This window comes from Oryctolagus cuniculus, chromosome 9 (assembly GCF_964237555.1).
Source record: "Oryctolagus cuniculus chromosome 9, mOryCun1.1, whole genome shotgun sequence".
Taxonomy (NCBI): domain Eukaryota; kingdom Metazoa; phylum Chordata; class Mammalia; order Lagomorpha; family Leporidae; genus Oryctolagus; species Oryctolagus cuniculus.
The window spans coordinates 106,702,604-106,723,674 of NC_091440.1; the positions used below are offsets into that span (position 1 = coordinate 106,702,604).

The 21,071-nt window shown below is 41.2% G+C and overlaps 1 protein-coding gene across 2 annotated transcripts; it reads left to right on the forward strand.

Moving 5' to 3' along the window:
- Positions 1–4: 4 nt before the first annotated feature.
- Positions 5–20,528, forward strand: CLEC12A (C-type lectin domain family 12 member A). 2 transcript variants are annotated; one of them, XM_070048449.1, is made up of 6 exons: positions 5–313; positions 9,483–9,581; positions 10,190–10,378; positions 11,272–11,423; positions 13,580–13,686; positions 16,574–16,702. In XM_070048449.1, the coding sequence occupies exons 1-6, from the start codon at positions 223–225 to the stop codon at positions 16,575–16,577; spliced, it is 642 nt and encodes a 213-aa protein (XP_069904550.1). In that variant the 5' UTR covers positions 5–222; the 3' UTR covers positions 16,578–16,702. The 2 variants fall into 2 exon arrangements, with proteins under 2 accessions (XP_069904550.1, XP_002712861.2); XM_002712815.5 differs by lacking the exon at positions 16,574–16,702 and adding an exon at positions 17,804–20,528 and having other exon boundaries at positions 7–313.
- Positions 20,529–21,071: the final 543 nt, after the last annotated feature.

Consider the following 21,071-nt stretch of genomic DNA (forward strand, 5'->3'; position numbering starts at 1 on the left):
GACAAAACGGAAGAAATATGAGGAAGAAAGACGTTTCCTATTACAACAGCTGCTCTCTGTTTTTGTCTGTGGCCACACATAGCCTGAAACTCATTTGCAAACATAGGTGATCGGTAAGGTAGGTTTATAAAGAGAAATCTAAAATCACAGATGTGTTAGAGCACTTTTACTTTTTTCTTTTTAGGCACTTTTTTTTTGGTTGAGCTCTGAACGTGTTCATCCATGTCTGAAGAAGTTACCTATGCAGATCTAAAATTCCAGGACTCTACCAAGACAGCAAATACCAAGGGACTTGACAAATTTGGGAAAAAAGGTAAGATTTTGCAAGATGGTAGAAGTGGTAATAGCCCTTCATGTTACATATTAATGAGTTAACAGTTTGAACTGAATCATTCAAATGGAATTTTAACTTAAGCCTTCCATTCTATCTAATGGAACCGAAAGTGTCCATACAACATGATTTTAAAGAAATGCTATGTAGATCGTTGTTACACTGTATTATGTAAGGGAAAATGACAAGAAGTAAGTCTGTAAATGTTCAGTACAGAGGCAGCTTTTCAAGTATTTCCAATCTGCTGTTGGGTAAATCCTTGGATGAGAAACCTGGGACCATAGAGGACCAATTGTGTATCTTAATGCAACAGGATGAGAGTTGAATAATCTAAATTTAAATAATAGATAACTGTGTATAAGTCTTGACAATTATATTGTAACTTTCTATTGTTTTTCTTGATTTCTTTTTATATTGCAATCCTTAGAGCTGTATTGTCAGATAGAATTACCACTAGCTACATCTGACCATTGAGCATTATAATACAGCTAGTCAGATTGAGATGTGCTGACACTGTAAAACATATATCAATTCTGAGGAGTTACTAGAAAAATGTAGTTGATTGAATTCATTCCCCCCTTCCTTTTTTTTGACAGGCAGAGTGTACAGTGTGAGAGAGAGACAGAGAGAAAGGTCTTCCTTTTCTGTTGGTTCACCCCACCAATGGCCGCTGCTGCCGGCGTGCTGCTGCCAGTGCACCGCACTGATCCGAAGGAGGAGCCAGGTGCTTCTCCTGGTCTCCCATATGGGTGCAGGGCCCAATGACCTGGGCCACCCTCCACTGCACTCCCGGGCCATAGCAGAGAGCTGGATTGGAAGAGGAGCAACAGGGACAGAATCCAGCACTCTGACTGGGACTAGAACCCGGTGTGCCGGTGCCGTAGGCGGAGGATTAGCCTATTGAGCCGTGGCGCCAGCCTGAATTATTTTTATACCAATAATATGTTAAATGACAATATTTTGTATATAGTAAATAAAATATATCAGTAATTCCAAAAAACCCAAAATGATTATAAAAGCTTTTAAAAGCACAGATCAGTGCATTGAACACACACATTTTTACAAATTTCCTATTTTAAACAAATTTATTTATTTGAAAGGAAGACACACAGAGAAAGGGAGAGACACACAGAGATCTTCCACTTGCTGGTTCACTTCCCAAAAGGCCACAACAGCCAGAGCTGGGCCAAGCTGAGCCAGGAGCTCCATCCAGGTCTCCCATGTGGTCTACTGCTCTCCCAGACAACATCATCAGGGAGCTGGATCAGAAGCGGATTTCACTTCTAGAGATTACCTTTTAGGTGCTCTATTAGTTTTCACAGATCAGGGAGAACATATGGTGTTTGTCCTTTTGGGACTGGCTTATTTCACTGAGGATGGAGCAGCTGGGACTTGAACTGGTGCCAATATGGGATGCTGGCACTGCATGTGGTGGCTCAACCCATTATGCCATAATGCTGGCCCCACAAATTGTTTTTTTGGGAAAGATGGTATTTTCAAATGACTGGGTTGTGTAAAGCTTTTTTTTTCTGCTCTGAGATGAAGCTGTGAAACACAGAACACATGTTATCTAGGAAAGTCATGGCTTGTATGTTTTTCTTTTTTTTATAAGATAATGCTGTGTGTGTCTGTGTGTATATTTCTAATAGAGACAGACAGGCAGAAAGTTCTTTTTTAAAAAATTTATTTGAAAGCCAGAATTACAGAGAGAGGTAGACAGAGAGAGAGAGAGGTCTTCCAATCACTGGTTCACTCCCCAAATGGCCACAATGGCTAGGACTGAGCCGATCCAAAGCCAGGAGCTTTTTCCGGGTCGCCCATGTGCGTACAGGGGCCCAAGGACTTGGGTCATCTTCTACTGCTTTCCCAGGCTATAGCAGAGAGCTGGATCAGAAGTGGAGCAGCCAGGACTAAAACCAGCGCCCATTTGGGATGTGGGCGCTGCAGGCTGGGGCTTTAACCTACTGCACCACAGTGTAGGTTCTGGCACAAAGTCCTTTAAAGGATTTCAGTTAACCATGTACCACATTAGACATATGTCATGTTAAAATTTCCCCTACTTCTTTCGGAGATCTTTTCCCAACTTAATAAAAAAGAAAATGTTAAATCAAATGAGAGGACTCTTTTTTTTTCTTTTTAAAGATTTACTTATTTATTTGAAAGTCAGAGTTACACAGAGAGAGGAAAGGCAGAGAGACATGTCTTCCATCTGATGGTTCACTCCCCAATTGGCCGCAATGGCCAGAGCTGCGCCGATCCAAAGCCAGGAGCCTCTTCCAGATCTCCCATGTGGGTTCAGGGACCCAAGGACTTGGGCCATCTTCTACTGCTTTCCCAGGCCATAGCAGAGAGCTGGATCGGAAGTGGAGCAGCTGGGACTTGAACCGGCGCCCATATGGGATGCTGGCACAGCAGGCCAGGGCGTCAACCCGCTGCGCCACAGCACTGGCCCCATGATGGGGCTCTTTAAGAAGAGGTAATGTTGGATACAACATTCAAAACCCCATTGTGCCTGGGAGCTTTGTATTTCTCAGTGCAAATTTAAATCATGGGACAAATAGACCATTTATGCAGCTTTTCAGTTTATACTTCAACAGAACTCTAATCTTAATTTCACTCATAATCCCATGTTTCTCCTTCTATATATTAGCTCTTACATCTTGTCTCCTGGTTGTTTGGTATGCAATCTGCCCTGGAGTATCCATACTTGAAATCAGCATGTTCGAGTTAAAAATAACTTGGGGATAGGCATTTAGCACAGCAGTTAAGATGCCATTTGGAACACCTGTGTTCCATTTCCAAGTGCGTGGTTTTGAGTTTGACTCCACTTCCAATTCCAGCCTCCTGCTAATGTGCACCCTGGGAGGCAACAGGCGATGGCTCAGGTGGTTGGGTCCCTGCTACTCACACTGGGAGACTTGGGTTGAGTTCCCGGTTCCCAGGCATTTGATAAGTAAACCAACAAACACCATCTCTGTCTCTCCCTTCTGTCTCTCTAAATAAATAAACAAATAAAACCATGGGTATGGAGAACACAGATTATTGATGGTGGAATTAGTAGCAAAGAGTGAGAAAAGAATTCTCTTATTAAATTGTCATCCCCCATCTCACTCCCATACACAGGATGTAACCTCTCTGAGACCCTAATTTGGCTATGAATAGAAATTTTAATGTTAGGATTTGAATCCATGTTTCATTAACATTTAAATCTTGAGAAATTATAGATTAATTCTGGGAGCTTTTCCTGTAAGACAAATTTTTCTTGTGGGGCCAGCGTTGTGACATAGCTGCTAAAGCTCTCACCTATGACATGGGCATCCCATAAGGGCTCCGGTTCATGTCCTAGTTGCTCCATTTCCGATCTAGCTCTTGGATAATGGCCTGGAAAAAGCAGCGAAGATTGTCCAAGTGCTTGGGCCCCTACCACCCACGTGTCAGACTCAGATGAAGTTACTAGCTTCGGGTTTTGGCTTGGCCCAGTCCTGGCCATTGAGACCATCTAGGTAGTGAACTGATGAATGGAAGATCTTACTCTCTCTCTAACTTCGAATTTCAAATAAAATAAAAAAAAATTTAAAAAAATATTTTTTTGAAAATAGGAAGTGTTTAAATATTTTACAACATATTCTGTCTTTGTTTCCTTGTTTCATTTCTCCTTTTTTAATGACACAAGAGAATGGCAGACAGTAAAATTCACATTACCAGCATTTCTCTTTATGTGCACCATGACTCTCCTTCCCATTTCTTTTTCTAATAATCCACTTTATTTTAAATTTTTACCAGAAATTCCCCTGAATCTATGTCTTGTTAACTTTTTTAAAAAATATTTATTTATTTGAAAGTCAGAGTTACACACAGAGAGGAAGGAGCGAGACAGTGAGAAAGAATGAGAGAGAGCGCGAGCGAGCTAGTGAGTGTGAGCACTCTTCCATTTACTGGCTCTCTCCCCAGTGGCTGTAATGACTGGGGCTGGACCAGCCCAAAGCCAGGATCCAGGAGCTTCTTCAGGTCCCCCAAGTGGGTGCAGGGACCCAAGGTCTTGGCCATCTTCCACTGCTTTCCCAGGCACATTAGCAGGGAGCTGGATCAGAAATGAATCAGCCAGGACTTGAACCGGGGTCCATATGGGATGCCAGGGCTGTGGGCTGTGGCTTAACACACTGCACCACAGTGCTGGCCCTCTTGTTAATTTTTAAAATTTTACCTTATCTACTCATTATCCAACATACTCTGTATGATGTAATAGAATAACTTCATATTATGTAATATTTACTTTTTACTCTCTTGCATACTTTACTTAAATGTTTGTTATTTTCTTTGATAATTCCAGTTCTGGTTAAATCCAAATATCTACTCACTCATTGCCCTGCAGTTGAATATTACTGGCAAAAATTACATATGTTTTCAAGCCCAGTTTACGCTCACCTTTCCTCTTACTTTATTCTACACTTTTTCTTTCTACTACCAAAATTTCCACGTCACCATGTCCTCAGGCTTAACTCTCTGCCTTCCTTCCAGAGAATTTAAGAGGCACCTACTCTTATCAAAACACAGCCCACCCCATTTTGCTCTGAAAAAAAAAAAAAAAAAGAAAAAAGAAAAAAAAGAGTCCCTGTGTTCTCACAGATGTTCTGCAATTTCCTCCTTGCCCTTCTGCTGCATTTCCCTCTTGCTTCTCTCTCCTCAGTGCAGCAACATTTTCCACTGCTCCTATTTTATTAAAACACAATCCATTCCTTAACTTGCCATGTAAACCTCTCCACTTAGTGTTCAACTTCTTTGTTAGCTTTTCCAGTTCAACCTTTTGAAAGCATGCTTTTGGCCATTGACTCCCGATGCTTCCCTTCTCAGTCAATGCCATGAGCTTCTGCCCTTGGGCCAAGGAGAGCGGTCTCGTCTGGGTTGCTGGTGGTCTCCTGTTTCATCCCAGTGGCCAGATCTTGGCTGTTCTACTACTCCCCTCCCCTGCAACGTTCACAAAGTTGAACGGCCCGTCTTCTTTCTATACTGTGTTCTCCTGGACACACTCTCTGCTGTCATGCTTGCTCTTTCTGCTTTGATCCTTCCCCCATCACATCAAGCGCTGTGTGACGTGGTGCTCCAGGGTCCTGGCTGGGCCCCCTTTTCTTGGGTCGCTCCATCTGCTCTTCTAAGTTGCCTCGTTCAGTCATTTAGCCTCAAACACAATGACTTCCAAATACCTCCTTCTGACCTTTGCCTGAGTCTCAAGGCCAGAACACACAAGCGCTGTTTTATATTTCCACATGAAGTTCTAATTTCATTTCAAAATAAAAATGGCAACAATATATTTATTTTCCTTCTAAATGGCTTCCTTTCCCCTAGTCATCTTCATCTCTGGAACTGCACATAGAAATACATATTTAAATACAATTACTGAGCATCTGCTATGGACTAGCCCTGTTCTAATTGCCTTAAAATATTAAATTGTTTCACCTCTGATACTTTATAGACTGTTTGCCTGCCTTCATTACCCTATTTCATTTCTTTTTCCTAAATTTTTTATATTTGAAAAGCAGAAAGATAGACACACACACAGAGACAAAGAACTTTCATCCATTCATTCACTTCCAAAGGGCCCAAGTAGCTGAGGCTGGGGCAGGCTGAGGCCAGGAGATAGGAACTTAGCTCACATCTCCCATGTTGGGGGCAAGGACTCAAGTACTTGAGCCATCACCTGTTGTCTTCTAGGGTAAGCATGAGCATAAAACTGGAATCAGAAGCAGAGCTGGTACTCAAACTGGGCACTCTGATACGGGATGCAGGCACCCCAGTCCTCCTAAATGCTGAGCAACATGCTGCCCCAATCCATTGCAGAACTGAAACACAAGAGATTAAATAATTTGCCCAAGGTCCCACATGTAAGAAATAGCAGAATCAGCATCAAAACTCAAGCATTCTAGCCTTAGAGACTGTGTTGTACTTTTTAACCCTCAGAGATTCTGCCTATAAATGTGTGTATCTTATCATCTATAACTTTCTGAAGCTAAAAAGGTCATAAATTTGTGCTATAGATTCTAACTTCAAAATGTATTCTTAATCTATCCAATTCCCTAATAATAGTAAATAAAGCTAGGATTCTCTCTCATGCAGAATATTTTAATAGGTTTCTTACCACTCTCCCTACTTCCTATACTTCTATTCTTTATTCTCCCAAAATTCATTCTCCATATGCAGTCATAGTGGTTTTTCTTTAAAAAAATATTCAGGGGGTTGGCGCTGTGGTGTAGTGGGTTAAGCCACTGTCCACAGTGTCAGCGTCCCACATGGGCGCTGGCTTGAGTCCGGCTGCTTCACTTCTGATCCAGCTCCCTGCTCTAGCACCTAGGAAAGCAGATGATGGCCCAAGGTCTTGGTCCCCTACCATACATGTGGGAGACTCAGAAGAAACTCCTAGCTTCGGCCTAGCCCATCCCTGGCTGTTGAGGCCATCTGAGGAGTTAACCAGCAAATGGAAGATCTCTCTCTGACTTTCCCTTCTCTGTCTGTAGTTCTGGCTTTCAAATAAAATACATTTTTCAAAAAAATTCAGTTGTTTTCCATTCCTGATCATTCAAGCGGTTTCTCAAAAAAAAAAAAAAAATCAAACTTCCTACTCTTGTTTAAAAAGGCTATAATGGCACCAGCATTGTGGCAGAGTGGGTTGAGCCACCGCTTGCAATGCTGACCTCCCATATGGGTTCAAGTCCTGGCTTCTCTGCTTCCAGTCCAGCTCCCTGCTACTGTGCCAGGGATGCCACTCATGTGGGAGACCTGGCTTCTGGTTTTGGCTTGCCCAAACCTGGTTGTTGTGGTCTTTTGGGAAGTGAACCTGAGGATGGCAGATCAATTTCTTTCTCCCTCTATAGCTCTTTCAATTAAAGAAAAAAATTTTTAAAAAAGGCTATAAACTATTTGCTGTTTTTATCTTTGACCTTCTCTGACTTCATTTCTCACATCTCACTGCATCATCAACCGTAGTACTTCAGCCACTCTGAATTTGTTCTGTTTGCTCCCAAATTAGGGTCTTTGAGCTAGATGTCCTTGCTGCCTGTAATGTTTTTCCCACTGATTTTGGATGTTGTGCCCTGCTGTCCATAAGATCTGAACATTGTTCATAAGATCTTTCCTTTTTTCTCTATTTTATTTGAAAGGTAGTGGGAGAGAGAGAGAGACAGATCTTCCATCCCTATGGTTCACTTTCTAAATGCCTGCAACAAATAGGACTGGGCCAGGCCAAAGCTGGGATGGGAGCTAGAAAGTCAGCCTGGGTCCCCCACCTTGGTGGCAGGTCCCGAAGCGCAGGAGCCGGCACTTGCTGCCTCCTGGAGTGTGCATTAGCAGGAAGCTGCAGTGGGAAGTGGGTCCATGACGTGGACTCTAACATGGGTCTAAGCAGCATCTCAGCATTGCACCAAATGTCCATCGCTGAACTATTTTCTGTAACATAACTCAATTTCAAATATCTACACACCATAGCCCAATTTGAGATACCTCTCCCTCCCCCCATCTTACCTATCTCTATTAATTTATTTCCTTTGACAATTAAAATTTATCTTCCCGAAAATAAGGACTTGCATATCTTGCCCACCTCTGTATTTGTTGGCACCCAGAATAGTGTGTAGGGTATAGAAGGTGGTCAGTGGATAACTAATGAGTAATTGAATACATACGTAAATGAGCAACTAGTTCTTGAGAAAGAGAACACTTGAATTTATAATTCTAAGCTTATAGAAGGTCTTGGCCATGTGGTTCTTTCACTGGTAACTCTTTCCAAAGTCTAAAGAAATTATGTTTCTCATTTTATTTGCAATTCACTCTGGACTTCACAATATTATTATACCATCAACAGCAAGATATATGACATAGCTTAGAAATGTAGTATAATTATCATGTTATCCCTGAATTGTATTTCCTTAAAATATCTGATTTTCACATAAGAGGGGACTTTGAAAAGCTCATGGAAAAATGGAATTAAAAATATAAAGGCTTTTTGGTGACAAAATTTTTGAAATTCATGTATGGTTCTTTTCATAATATACATTTCCTTGAATTTTTTGAAGATCCCTCATGTGCAATTGTTTTTGCACCAAAATACATTTATCTTAAGCTTTGTAAAAATCTGTTTGAGAGAGACAGAGCTTCTACCTGCTGGTTCACTCCACTACTGCCTGTGACAGCTGGGTCTGGGCTGAGATTGAAGCCAGGAATCAGGAGCTCAATCCAAGTCTCCCACATAGGTGGCAGGGAGCCAATTACTTGAGCTATCACTGCTGCCTCCTGGGGTCTACACTGGCAGGAAGCTGGAGTCAGGAGCCTGAAGTAGGCATTGAACCCAGGTACTGTGATATGGGATACAGGCATCTTAACCACTAAACCAAACACCCAACTCTAAAATAAATTCATCTTTTATTCCATTTTCCAAGAATTTTAAAAGTCCCAATATGGTACTTTAAATCATATAGTGATTTAATAATTCATAATATAAAGTTCATAACTCCTGCCTTTTAGTAGGGAAATAACCTTTTTTTAGGCATCACTGCTTAGCAAAAAAAAGAGAAAACATTCAATAAAAGCTTCTTACTCAGAAACACGAAACTATACTGAAAAATTTGAATGAGAAAATGAGCTGGGAAGGCGCTTAGAGACATTACAGAGAGATGAACCATTTTGTAGCCAACTCTCCAGCTTATCTGAGGACTACATAAACAAATGGACTTGGGGGTTTGACACACCACAGGTGTCCATTCAAGCAAAGACTCCTCAGGCTGACCTGTCTGCTGCCAGCCACTCACTTTTCCCGCAGTTTCCCCCCCAAATTTGTATGCACAGGATACACCACATCTAGACTGCTTGGCTTTCTCTCCTCCATTTTATAAACAACATCTTTGTTTCTTAGTTTCTTCAATCAGTCTATCTGTTAACACCCTCTCCTGTGGGAGCCAACCTGCACACAACACAACGAACTTGATGTTTTTGACTTATTTTTGATGAATCCTTCAAAAATATTTTAAAAGTGTTCAAGTGTCTAAGGAGTCATGTTCCTTTATGAGGGTCATGTTAGAAAAGAAACACAGTGGAGGAGTGGGTGAATGAGTAATTGAAGTCATGCTGCACACTATCCCCAGGTCTCTGTTAATTTTGCTTTCTACAGCGCCTCCCGCTCCCTCCCGTGTATGGCGTCAAACAACCTTGACTCTGAGTCTTCTGTGCCTTCTGCTGCTCATTGGATTGGTGGTCTTAGGAATCACGTGTAGGTACTACCCCTATGTGGATGGAAAGGGACAGCACTTAGAATTCCATTACTTTTATTATTTTAAACAATTTGCTTATTTTATCTATTTGCATCTATTTATTTGAAAGGCAGAGACAGCCAGCCAGCCAGCCAGCCAAAGGTCTCCCATTGCCTGGTTCATTCCCCTAACACCCCAACAGCCAGAGCTGGGTCAGGCCAAAGCCAAGGCCTGGAACTCAATTCAAGTTTCACACATGGCTGGCAGCAGGGACCTAACTACCTACTAGAGCTATTACCTGCTGGCTTCCAGGGTGTGCATTTGCAGGAAGCGGAATCAGAAGTGGAGCTGGGAATCTAACTCAGGCCCTTCAACAAGCAGCATTTTAACTGTTGTACCAGATGTTCACCTGAATTTCATTTATTCTTTGATTAGAAGCTTTGTGACAATAATAGGTGATATGCCCATAAGAGGGACTTATTCTGTCTCTCACTCTTGTAGAACAATTACTTTCCAACCCCTTTAATGTTTTTAATACTGTTTCTGGAAAGGAAAGGGTGGCGAGATGGCTGATGGTTCAATTGAGGGTTTAAAATTTTGTATCATCTCTTCTCTCTTTGATCTGGAGTTTACCTAACTTTGAAAATAGAAATGGGAAAATTGAATAAACTACAAAATATCGAAGAAGAACTTCAGAGAAATGTTTCTGTACAACTGCTGAATAACCAGAACTCCTCTGAGAAGATCAGGAACCTGTCCATTGCATTACAAAACGTAGCCACTCGATTATGTCGCGAGCTTTGTAGAAAAGACCCAGGTAATTTTGCACCGCTCTCAGAGTTGTTTGCGAGACATGAACTCAACCTTAAAGTCACTTAAGAAACTTTTCATCATTAGCTAGCAGCCTTTTTGTAGAGAGCCATTATGTTGGGGGAAGGAATTGAATGTAGTTGATGGAAGACTCACTGACATTTCCATATAGTTAAGAAAAAACCAAGCAAAATAGAAAAAGAAATGATAACTTTATAGGCCCTCCAAATGATCAGAATACGACTGTTACACAATGAAACATTAGACAAAGTATACTTTCCCTAATTGATATGGTGGGCACTGACATCAATGGAAGATCAATGAAAGACAGACTTCTTTATTGGTGACCTCAACCCTAAGTTTGAGTCAGTTCTTGATGGCCAAGAGATCATAGAAAAGAAAGAATCTGAATCATTGCCTTTGGAATTGGGGAGAGTTGGTATTTCAAAGCTTCTTTAGGTTTCTGTAGCTATCATAGCCAACATGTACCTTGTGCTCCTGGGGGGATCCCTCCAATATTCAGCAAGTCAGACAGTCAGAGGTGCCCTGGTTGGAAAAGGCAGGATTGACGGAGGTCTGTGGGGGTGAATCTTACTTTACAAAATTTTTCCTGCAATTAGTTTTCTTTGTCCTAAATGAACATAAAGTCTACAAAGGGAGGTTATTCAGATCTTCTAATACGGGAAGATAGACTCGAATCCAAGTGCTTAATTTGAAAGTTTTTTCAAGTAACGTGTAAGGCACATTACAATGGTATTCAGGGATCTAGAAGAGAATTCATTTTCTTTCCCTTTGATGTAAAGCCATGAAGCACAATATGTTTGGTGAATGTCATGCAGAGTAAAGGAAATAATAATAAAAAGTCAACACAAACCAAATAAAATGAAGTTCTCTTTCCAGAGCACAAATGTAAGCCTTGCCCAGAGAGTTGGATATGGCACAAGGATCACTGTTATCTCCTGCGTGATGATTATCTCACATGGGAAGAGAGTGACAGGTTCTGTTCTGCTCTGAACGCCAGCCTGTTGACGATGAGGAACAAGAGTGAGCTGGTAAGGCCCAGGGCTGTGCCTGAAGGCGAGGAAAGTGTTTGCAGCCTAACAGAGGGGCAGGCCTGTGGGGAAGACTGTATTAGCCCATTATGGGTGTGGTTGACCTCAGTTGGAATGTGAAGTGACTGGGACTTTGTTTATCCCAGGATATCACAGCCAAGGGAAATTGTCTAAAACTTTAACGTAGCATCTTTTTTATTTTTAAAGATTTATTTACTTTTATTTTTTGAAAGCTCTTATTTAATAAATGTAAAGGTCATAGGTACAAGTTGTGGAATATAGCGGTTCTTCCCCCCATACCCGCCCTCCCACCCCTACTCCCGTATTGCCTCCAACTCTCTCTCCCATCCCATTCTTCATTAAGATTCATTTTTTATTATCTTTATATACAGAAGATCAACTCTATACTAAGTAAAAGATTTCAACAGTTTACACCCACACAGATACACAAAATAAAGTACTGTTTGAAGACTATTTTTACCATTAATTCTCATAGTACAACTCATTAAGGACAGAGGCCCTATATGGGGAGCAAGTGTACAGAGACTCCTGTTGTTCATTTAACAATTGACACTCTTATTTATGAGTCATCACCCAAGGCTCTTGTCATGAGCTGCCAAGGCTATGGAAGCCTTTTGAGTCCACAAACTGACATTATTTGGACAGGGCCATAATCAAAGTGGAAGTTCTCTCCTCCCTTCAGAGAAAGGTACCTCCTTCTTTGTCCCTTCTTTCCACTTGTATCTCATTCACAGAGATCCTTCATGTAGGCCATTCTTTGTCATAGTGTCTTGGCTTTCCATGCCTGAAATGCTCTCATGGGCTTTTTAGCCAGATCTGAATGCCTTAAGGGCTGATTTTGAGGCCAGAGTGCTGTTTAGGGCATTTGTCATTCTATGAGTCTGCTGCCTCCCATGTTGGATCAGTCTCTTCTTTTTAATTCTATCTATTGTTATTAGCAGACACTTGGTCTTATTTATGCAATCCCTTTTCACTTAATCCTATCTATATGATCAATTGCACAATTAATATGATCATTTTAACACCTAAGATGGCATTAGTACCACCCAACTTAACGGGATTTGGAGTCTCATGGCATTCACTTAGTATCTTAACGTCAGTGAAAGAAACATTTTTTGAAAGCACATCAGTGAAATTTTATCAGCTGATGGATAGGTGGGCAGACACAGGGCACCTAGAATCTTCAATCTGTGTGAGCATTTCTAAGTCGGAACTCTGGAGTTAAATCTCAGAATGTAATTTCTGTACCTTCACCTAAAAACAGGACTTCTGGGAGGGCTACCAGTTCCACAAAAACTACATAGGGGGATATTTCTTGTTTTTGGCATTTTGTGCTTTTAAGTATTTTTTAAAGGCTGAGATAATTAAAAAAAACCTTATTATTTTGGCTCCAAGATTCAGGACTGGTTCTGGGTTCTATGCTATAACCACTTTTGTCTGACTTCGCTTCATTTTATTCCCACTCACCTGTTCCTCTTGTGTTTATGGTCATAAACCACCTCCTTTGCCCCTGGACTGAATGTTTAGATACTTGAGTCCAGAAGCTTGAGAACTTTTCATTGGTCCTAAGTAAGGTTATGCAAGGGTAGGTATTTTCTCTTTGTGACATAGGAAATTATATTGTAAAAATACTGAAATCTTACAATAAGGACCACTTTCATTTTTTAAATGGTTCTGAAAAGTATTGCAATGTAAAAAATGTTATCTTTAAACAGTAATTTGTAAGAATTTACATTGTAAGGTAATGTCCAAAAATGAGACTTTTAAATTTGCTTAAAAATTTTTTATTTGAGAGGAGGGAGGTAGGTAGGTAGAGAGGGAAGGAGAGAGAGAGAAAAAGAGAAAAAAAGAAAATGCACCTCTCCACTGGTTCACTCCACAAATGCCCACAACGACCAGGGCTGAGTCAGGCCAGAGCTGGAGCTGGAGTGTGATTCAGGTTCCCGTGTGAGTGGTGGGGATGTAACTACTTGAGTCATCACTGCTGCCTCCCAGGGCACACATTAGCAGGAAGCTGTCGTGGGGAGCTAGAGCCAAGATTTAAACCTATGCAGAGGTCCCAGGTGGTGTCTTACCTGCTGAGCCAGACATTCGCTCCCTCAGATTTTTAAACAGATCATCTTTATTTCCTGTAGGAATTTATAAGATCCAAGGAATTATTTCACTATTGGTTGGGATTATTTCCTAGAAAAGATTATAAACTCTCAGAGAAAATTGAGAATTTGGTTTTCTCTTCTGCCGGGTAAGTCTATTCTTGTTGGATTTTACATAGTTGGGTTTGTGCATAGATATTTTCCTCAAGAGTCTTGTAGATTACAATGAAAACCAGCTTCAGATGAAAATTAATCTTTAAAGAACCTTTTCTTATTGAGCTCTTTGATGTATTTAAACGTGTAGAAAGTTTGCCACAGATGTCGTGTCATTGTTTTGACAAGTCACTAATGAAATTATGGTAGCCAAATTAAGGATACTTCCTGTAAATCATGCTTTTCTCTAATTATGGAAGACAGCAATATTCACTGGACTCTAAGAAGTACTTCATATTGTACTAAATTCTGGGATTCAAAGATGAATGAAAGATTGATTCATCCCTGAATTTACTTAACCATCAATTATATGAGCAGACTGAGTAATGCTAGAGATAAAAAGAATATAGCGTGGTAAATACTTAAAGTCAGAATAACCTAAAATAAATCTTACCTTTGGAATTTTTGTTATAGCTGATAGTTGAAATGGGCATTTTTAACATAATAAATGCATTCAATTTTATTTGTCAGCTTAACATATGTAAGTTATCATATTAAAAGTAAGATACACATAAAGGCACAGATAAGTTATGAAGGTATGCATAAAGATATGCCACTGTACACTAATCCAAGCCTGGAATAGCTACAGTCATTTCAGACTAATGGGGCTTTAGGTTGGGGAAAACTACAAGGAATACAGAGATTACCTAAGGACAAAGCAGACAGTTCTCCAAAAAGATAAACAATCTTTACTAGGTACACAACAAAAAACATCAAGTTACATTAGGCAAAAATTCATAAAACTGTAAGAAAAAAATTCAGACATACCAGTGGTAATCAGTATAAATAAATACCACAGTGGAAATACTGAACCAGGAATAATCTGTATTTAGCAATATATGACCATACAGGGAAGATACTTAACATGAGACAGAAAAAATGAGATCATTTCAATGGACAAAGGAAAGAAAAGGAAACATCTTAGGGAAGCAGCCTGCTGCACCCACCGTTCATTCCCAAGAGAACTCATGATTAATCTGAAGGCGAAACACATTCCTGTGATCCAGAGAAGGAGTCCAGAGAGTCACACTCCTAGGGCTGAGCAGCCAGGCAATTTATGAAATGGGCATTTAAAAAATTTTTTTAAACTTTTATTTAATAAATATAAATTTCCAAAGAATGTTTGGATTATAGCGGCTTTTCCCCTGATAACCTCCCTCCCACCGGCAACCATCCCATCTCCCACTCCCTCTCCCATCCCGTTCTTCATCATGATTAATTTTAAATTATCTTTATATATAGAAGATCAACTTAGTATATACTAAGTAAATATTTCAACAGTTTGCACCCACACAGATACACAAAGTACTAGTTTTACCATTTATTCGCACAGTACCACACATTAAGGACAGAGATCCTACATGAGGAGCAGGTGCACAGTGACTCCCGTTGTTGATTTAACAATTGACACTCTTATTTATGACATCAGTAATCACCTGAGGCTCTTGTCATGAGCTGCCAAGGCTATGGAAGCCTCTTGAGTTCACAGACTCTGACCTTATTTAGACAACGCCATAATCAAAGTGGGAAATGGGCATTTTTAAATAAAACATTTGGAGACCAATGGGGAGAATTTGAAAGAATAAAAATGAACTTCGGCTTGGTACATAAAAAACCATTTGCTGTGCAATTTTTTGGTGAACTGGTAAGTAGTTCATTATAAATGGATTTATGCATATTTGCTTGCAACAGGAAAAAAAGCCTTAAGATAAAAATAGTGTCAAAATTCCTCTTGCGTTTTATAATCCCTGCAATGTAGGGAGTAGCCACTATCAGACTAAATAAAGAAACCAGAGCTTCGGCCTGCTGGATGATGTTGGGAACTCAGCCTTTAACCACGTGCTAGTGGAGTGCACACACAACAGGAGGGAGCTCAGGGCAGCTGTACCAGGTCAGAATTCCTGAATGCTCACCACATTGAGCCGTACAACAAATCTGGGTTTTTGCTGCTTTTCCCTTCAGATAGAATTAGCAAGACTAGGAGTCAGGATCAGAAAGACAAGACGGTCCTAACTTTGGTGGTTGGCAGTGATAGGACAGAACAGAGGTAAGGAAAAAATATGTACAAAAAAAGGGGAAAGGATATATATATATTTTAAAGGCCTTGGGTCTGGCATTATGGCACAGAGGATTAAGCTGCCTCTTGAGATGCCACCAAGTCCTGGCTGCTCCACTTCCCATCCAGCTCCCTGCTAATGCACCTGGGGAAGCGGCAGCAGATGGCCCAAGTGCTTGGGCTCTTGCACCCACACGGGAGACCCAGATAGAATTCCAGGTTCTTGTTTTCAACTTGTTCTAGTCCTGGCTATTGTGGCCATTTGGGGAGTAAACCAGCTGATGGAAGACCTTTCTGTCTCTCCTTGTCTCTCTGTAATTCTGCCCTTCAAACAAATAAATAAATCAATCTTAAAAAAATTAAGGAGAAAATCTTATCAAAAAAAGGAGAAAAATCAGCTGGTAAATGACAGGATTCAGATTAAAAAAAAAAAGGTCTTGTTTGGACTAGAACAAATGGCTATGTGTATCAGGAGAGATTATAGATGGAATATTTTTTGAAAAAGTAGAATGTGGATGTGTTTAATTATTAAGTGGAAGGGTAATCTATAATGGAATGGAAAATACAGTGAATATTTTAAATGATCAAGAAAGATACTGAAATAATATGCATACAATAACCACATATGATATAAACATGTGTATCAGTTATTTCCTTTAGTTTTTATTCTCATTGTTAATTGTGGGCTTGTTTCTGGCAGGGAATGGTAATGCAATGATATCTGGACTATGTCACCAAAAATTCCTTTTTTTTTTTTTATTTGACAGGTAGAGTTATAGACAGTGAGAGACAGAGAGAAAGGTCTTCCTTCCATTGGTTCACCCCCCAAATGGCCACCACAGCTGGTGCTGCGCCTATCCAAAGTCAGGAGCCAGGTGCCTCCTCCTGGTCTCCCATGCGGGTGCAGGCACCCAATCACTTGGGCCATCCTCCACTGCCCTCCCGGGCCACAGCAGAGAGCTGGACTGGAAGAGGAGCAACCAGGATTAGAACCTGGCGCCCATATGGGATGCTGGCGCGACAGGCGGAAGATTAACCAAGTGAGCCACAGCGCCGGCCCCCATCAAAAATTCTTAAAATTTAGTTGAACTTATTTATTGATGATTATTATTAGAGTCATGTATTGATTATACAAAAGATAATATTTTTAATTTACAAATTAGGCTTTAATGTGTAGTTCTTTTTAGTCACTTACATTTTAATGAAGTAATTTTAGTTTGAAACAGAGACAGGGATAACAGAGAGAGACAGATCACTTGGCACTGGCTCACCCTTTGAATGTCCACAGCAGCTGGGGTAAGGCCAGCCCGAAGCTGGGAACTGGGAGCTCACTCCAAGTCTCCCATGTGGGTGGCAGGCACGCAATCCCTTGAGCCATCACCTGCTGCCTCCCAGGGTGAGCATCAGCAGGAAGCTGGGATTGGGAGTAGAACCAGGACTCAAATTCAGGCTGCCTTATATGGGATGCAGGCAGCCCCAGAGGTATTTTAATTGCTGTAGTTCTTGATGACTAATTTAGTGTTTATGGGCTGGTCATCAGTCAGAACTTCAGACTGAAACCTGTGAACAGGGCTGGAAAGAAATGTCATTTGGAGATGATGTTGAATTTAGAAGGTCACACATTACCTGCGCTCCTTGTTTGGTGATTATGAAAAGCATTTAAGGAAGACAGTGTCAGAGATTTACTAGTGGACTAGTTAGATGAGATTATTTTAAATCCTCTGAATTTGCTTAGGGCTGCTAAGTCTGGAAATTAAAAAACAGCAAATATTTCAGAAGTGGGAAGGGCGAGAAGGCAAAGAGAAACAGAGCAGTGCTTGCCATCACATATGTGTTAATAAAAGTACCTAACGTGGACATTCTTGGTACTCTGCATATTAACTGAAATTTACCTTAGACAGTGTTCTGGGCAACAACATCACATTGCAAATATAATCTCCTGTGAAAGTGTTTCAAATATCTGACTTTCTAAGTATAATTATTTATTTTCTCCTTAGGTTTAAAAGAAACACTGGTGACTTAAAATACATGTATTGTGGATATATATATCAAACATCGGTTTATTATATTCGCTGCAGTGAAATAAAAAAGATTCTATGTCAGAAGATGGCCAATCCATCTTTGAACATTGAAAGCATACTAACCAGTGATTTTCCTGATGGAGGAATGTGATTCATGCGATTATTTTGCTTATGCTGGGATACTACAGCTGAAGAGACCCTCAGGGAGACTGGATCTCCTTGGACCACACAAATGGAATGAAAATGCTCAGACTATGTTTTTGTCTCTCCTAACAGTTACATCTTCAAAGTTTCTTCTTTCTCCCCATTTGTGGAGTACAAGGAACCCAACATCCTCTCTCATCAAACGGATACAACGCAGACACTGTCAAGCATAAAAATAGTGTTTCCTGGAAAATACAGGAACCTCAAGCTATTTTTTCCTTGCTTTTCTAAAAATAAGAGAAATTCCAACTTCATGGAATATCAGGGAAACTTAAATCCAGTAAATGTAGAGTATCAAGACCAATTGGAATTTATTCTAGTAATAAGATGGATTAGTATTTTGGAAAAAAAATAAGGGAGTGAATTCTGTTATAGAAACTAGAAGCAACCTTGTTGTTTTGGATTTTTGCTACTGTTTTTCACAAGTGAAGTAAATTCTAAATTTACAAAAAGAAAGCACTTGCTACAGGTGTAATAAGGAAACACTCCCCTCCGTTCCATCACCCATGGCGTCCGTCACCAAGTCTGCCTTACACAGAAAGCCCTGTGTGATTCCACTGCACCAAGAGAACACCACACCCTATAGGGTGTATTAGCGCAGCTCCTGACAGGAGGCCTGAAAACGCACGCTTTCCCCAACTCCGTGTCCTGCCCGAGCCTCCCAAATGCCGGAAAGCTGACCTTGGCAGAGAACTGGCCGCCTACCCAGGCACACTTCCTACTGGAGGACTTGAAAGAGGTGAACCAAGGGGCCTTAAAGAAGAGCTAAAGAGAGAACCTCCCTTTGCAGGGAGAGCACAGTCCCCTCTGAGAATCAGCAGGGGACTTGGTAAGAGCATTTATTCTCCCTCTTTGGTACTGAAACCTGAAGCTCACCAGTGTTGCTTTATTGAAACACACCATAAGGAAACTTGAAATAATCTATTCATGATAAAATGCTGTTTGTGAAAAAAAAATTAGAGGGTTACATTTATTTGTTGTACCCCCCAAAATACTTTTTTTGGGGGGGGCAGAGATGGGCACCAGGCCAGTACTTTCCACAACAGCCCAGTTTTATTGCCACCACACAACACTTCCACTATCGTAGGCTCCTGGCTCACAACTCCAGCAAGTTATGCTCTGTTCCTAACTGTCCCTGTTTTGTGCCTAACATTCTCCTTATCCATGACCGTTTACACACATATGTACTCATATCCATATGCCCTAGGGAAGCCTGTTTTTTTTTTTTTATATTTTCTTAGTCACCTAAATAATTGGATGAATTATGGCTAAGAGGTGATGGCAAAGAACAGGTATAGAAATCTAGAAGTGCTGATCCAGCTCCCTGCTAATGAGAAAGCAGCAGAAGATGGTTCCAGTCCTCGGGCTCCTGCACCCATGTGGGAGACCTGGAGGAAGCTCCTGCCCTGGCACAGCCCTGGCTGTTGTGGGCATTTTGGGCGTGAACCAGTAGATGGAAGAACTCTCTCTCCCTCACACTCTTTGTAACTCTGCCTTTTATATAAATAAATAAATCATTTAAAAAAATTAAAAAAAAAAAGAAATCTAGAAGTGATTTACTGAAGACACACCTGTCACGGAGCTAATACATGTATATATAACACATAGTTAAGGTGGGAGGAATCTTCAACATCAAGGCCATCCCTGGAGAGCAACTTTTCTCAAACAAATTCCATCTGCAGACAAAGCTGCTGAACTGACAACCACAGCCTTTGTCCTTTGGTAACCATAACTACAAGTTACTGCTCCTGGGGAGTTGCAGTGCTGATTGCTAGGAATCCAACGGGGCCAGAACCTATTCCTGTCGCCCACATGCCTGGCCCCCACATGAGAGCGAGCTCCGGAAACATGAACATACTCTGTGCGCAACAGGCCCTGTCTCAGGTGAGCCCTAGGTTTTCTTCCCTGTTGCTGCCTGCTCTTTTCTTCTGAAGAGCCGATGGCGGGCGGCAGGGAGCAGCTGTCACTACACTCTTACAAAGAGGAGGCACCTTTCCGTCATGCGGAGATAATTCCCCTCCAGAAAGCAGCGGGCGTAGAAGCAGAGATTCGTACCTGTGAGCCAGGAAGAGAGCGTTGGTGCAGGACAGTGGAGCACAGCACTGGAAGGCGGTGAGCCTCTGATTCCTCTGGAAGAAGGCGCGGGAGCGGACTTTGCAGGAGGCCATGGATTTGCACGGGGCTCTTGCTTTGGGCTGAACAGACCCACCCCACGCTGAGGTTAGTAACAGCCACGCAGCTTGAGCAGAGGCTTGGTTAACAGATTCAGCTGTAAGCAATTAACGAGCGAAATTGTAGCTGATTGACAGCTGACTGTTGTAAACGCTGTGGCGGAGCAGTTGCTTTCTTTGCTCCCCTGTGTTTTTCTGTAAGTGGCGTTTTCTGTAAATGCCATCAGATCACATGGTTGGTTGCACTTCTCTGGACCTGCTCTGGTTCTGGGAGCTTTGGAATTTGTGAATTTTTTTATTGTTCCCAAATAAACTCACTTTAATTAGTCTAGTGATAATGGCTAAACTTAACTGGGTATTCACCATATCATATGCTTGGCATCTAACTTTTTTTCTCCACTAACTCCCTCTATTGCTTACAAAGCAAGCTTAGAGATTTCAAGTATCCGTTCTGCTATGGGTTGAATGTTTTTCCCCCTCCAGAACTCATGTTAGTATTTAATTATCATGGTCAGTGTTAACAGGTGGGACTTTAAGAGGTATTTTATTCAGAGGGACTCTTCTCTTGTGGGTGAGTCAGCCCTTTTTTGCTTCTTGTTCCTTCTGCCATGGGGGAGTCCAGCCTTGCCCCACTCTGGAGGAGGTGCACGCAAGGTGCCATCTTGGAAGGTGACGGCCTTACCAGACACAAAACCTGCTGGAACCTTCTTCGTCTTGGAGTTTCCAGCCTCCAGAACTGTGAGCCAACGGGTTTATAAATCAGCCCGTCTCAGTTATTCTGTTACAGAAACAAAGAGCATCAAGACATGGTCTAAAACACAGCTCTGAAATTGAGGATATGAATGTAACCTTTGGCTTGGCTGTCTGAC

What these genes read in the sequence shown, in the direction of transcription:
- CLEC12A (XM_002712815.5), top strand. Translation starts at nt 223, where the DNA reads ATGTCTGAAGAAGTTACCTATGCAGATCTAAAATTCCAGGACTCTACC. An exon ending in GCTTTGTAGAAAAGACCCAG is followed by an intron (nt 10,379 to 11,271) that starts GTAATTTTGCAC and finishes TTCTCTTTCCAG; the next exon opens with AGCACAAATGTAAGCCTTGC. An exon ending in TTGGTTTTCTCTTCTGCCGG is followed by an intron (nt 13,687 to 17,803) that starts GTAAGTCTATTC and finishes TTTTCTCCTTAG; the next exon opens with GTTTAAAAGAAACACTGGTG.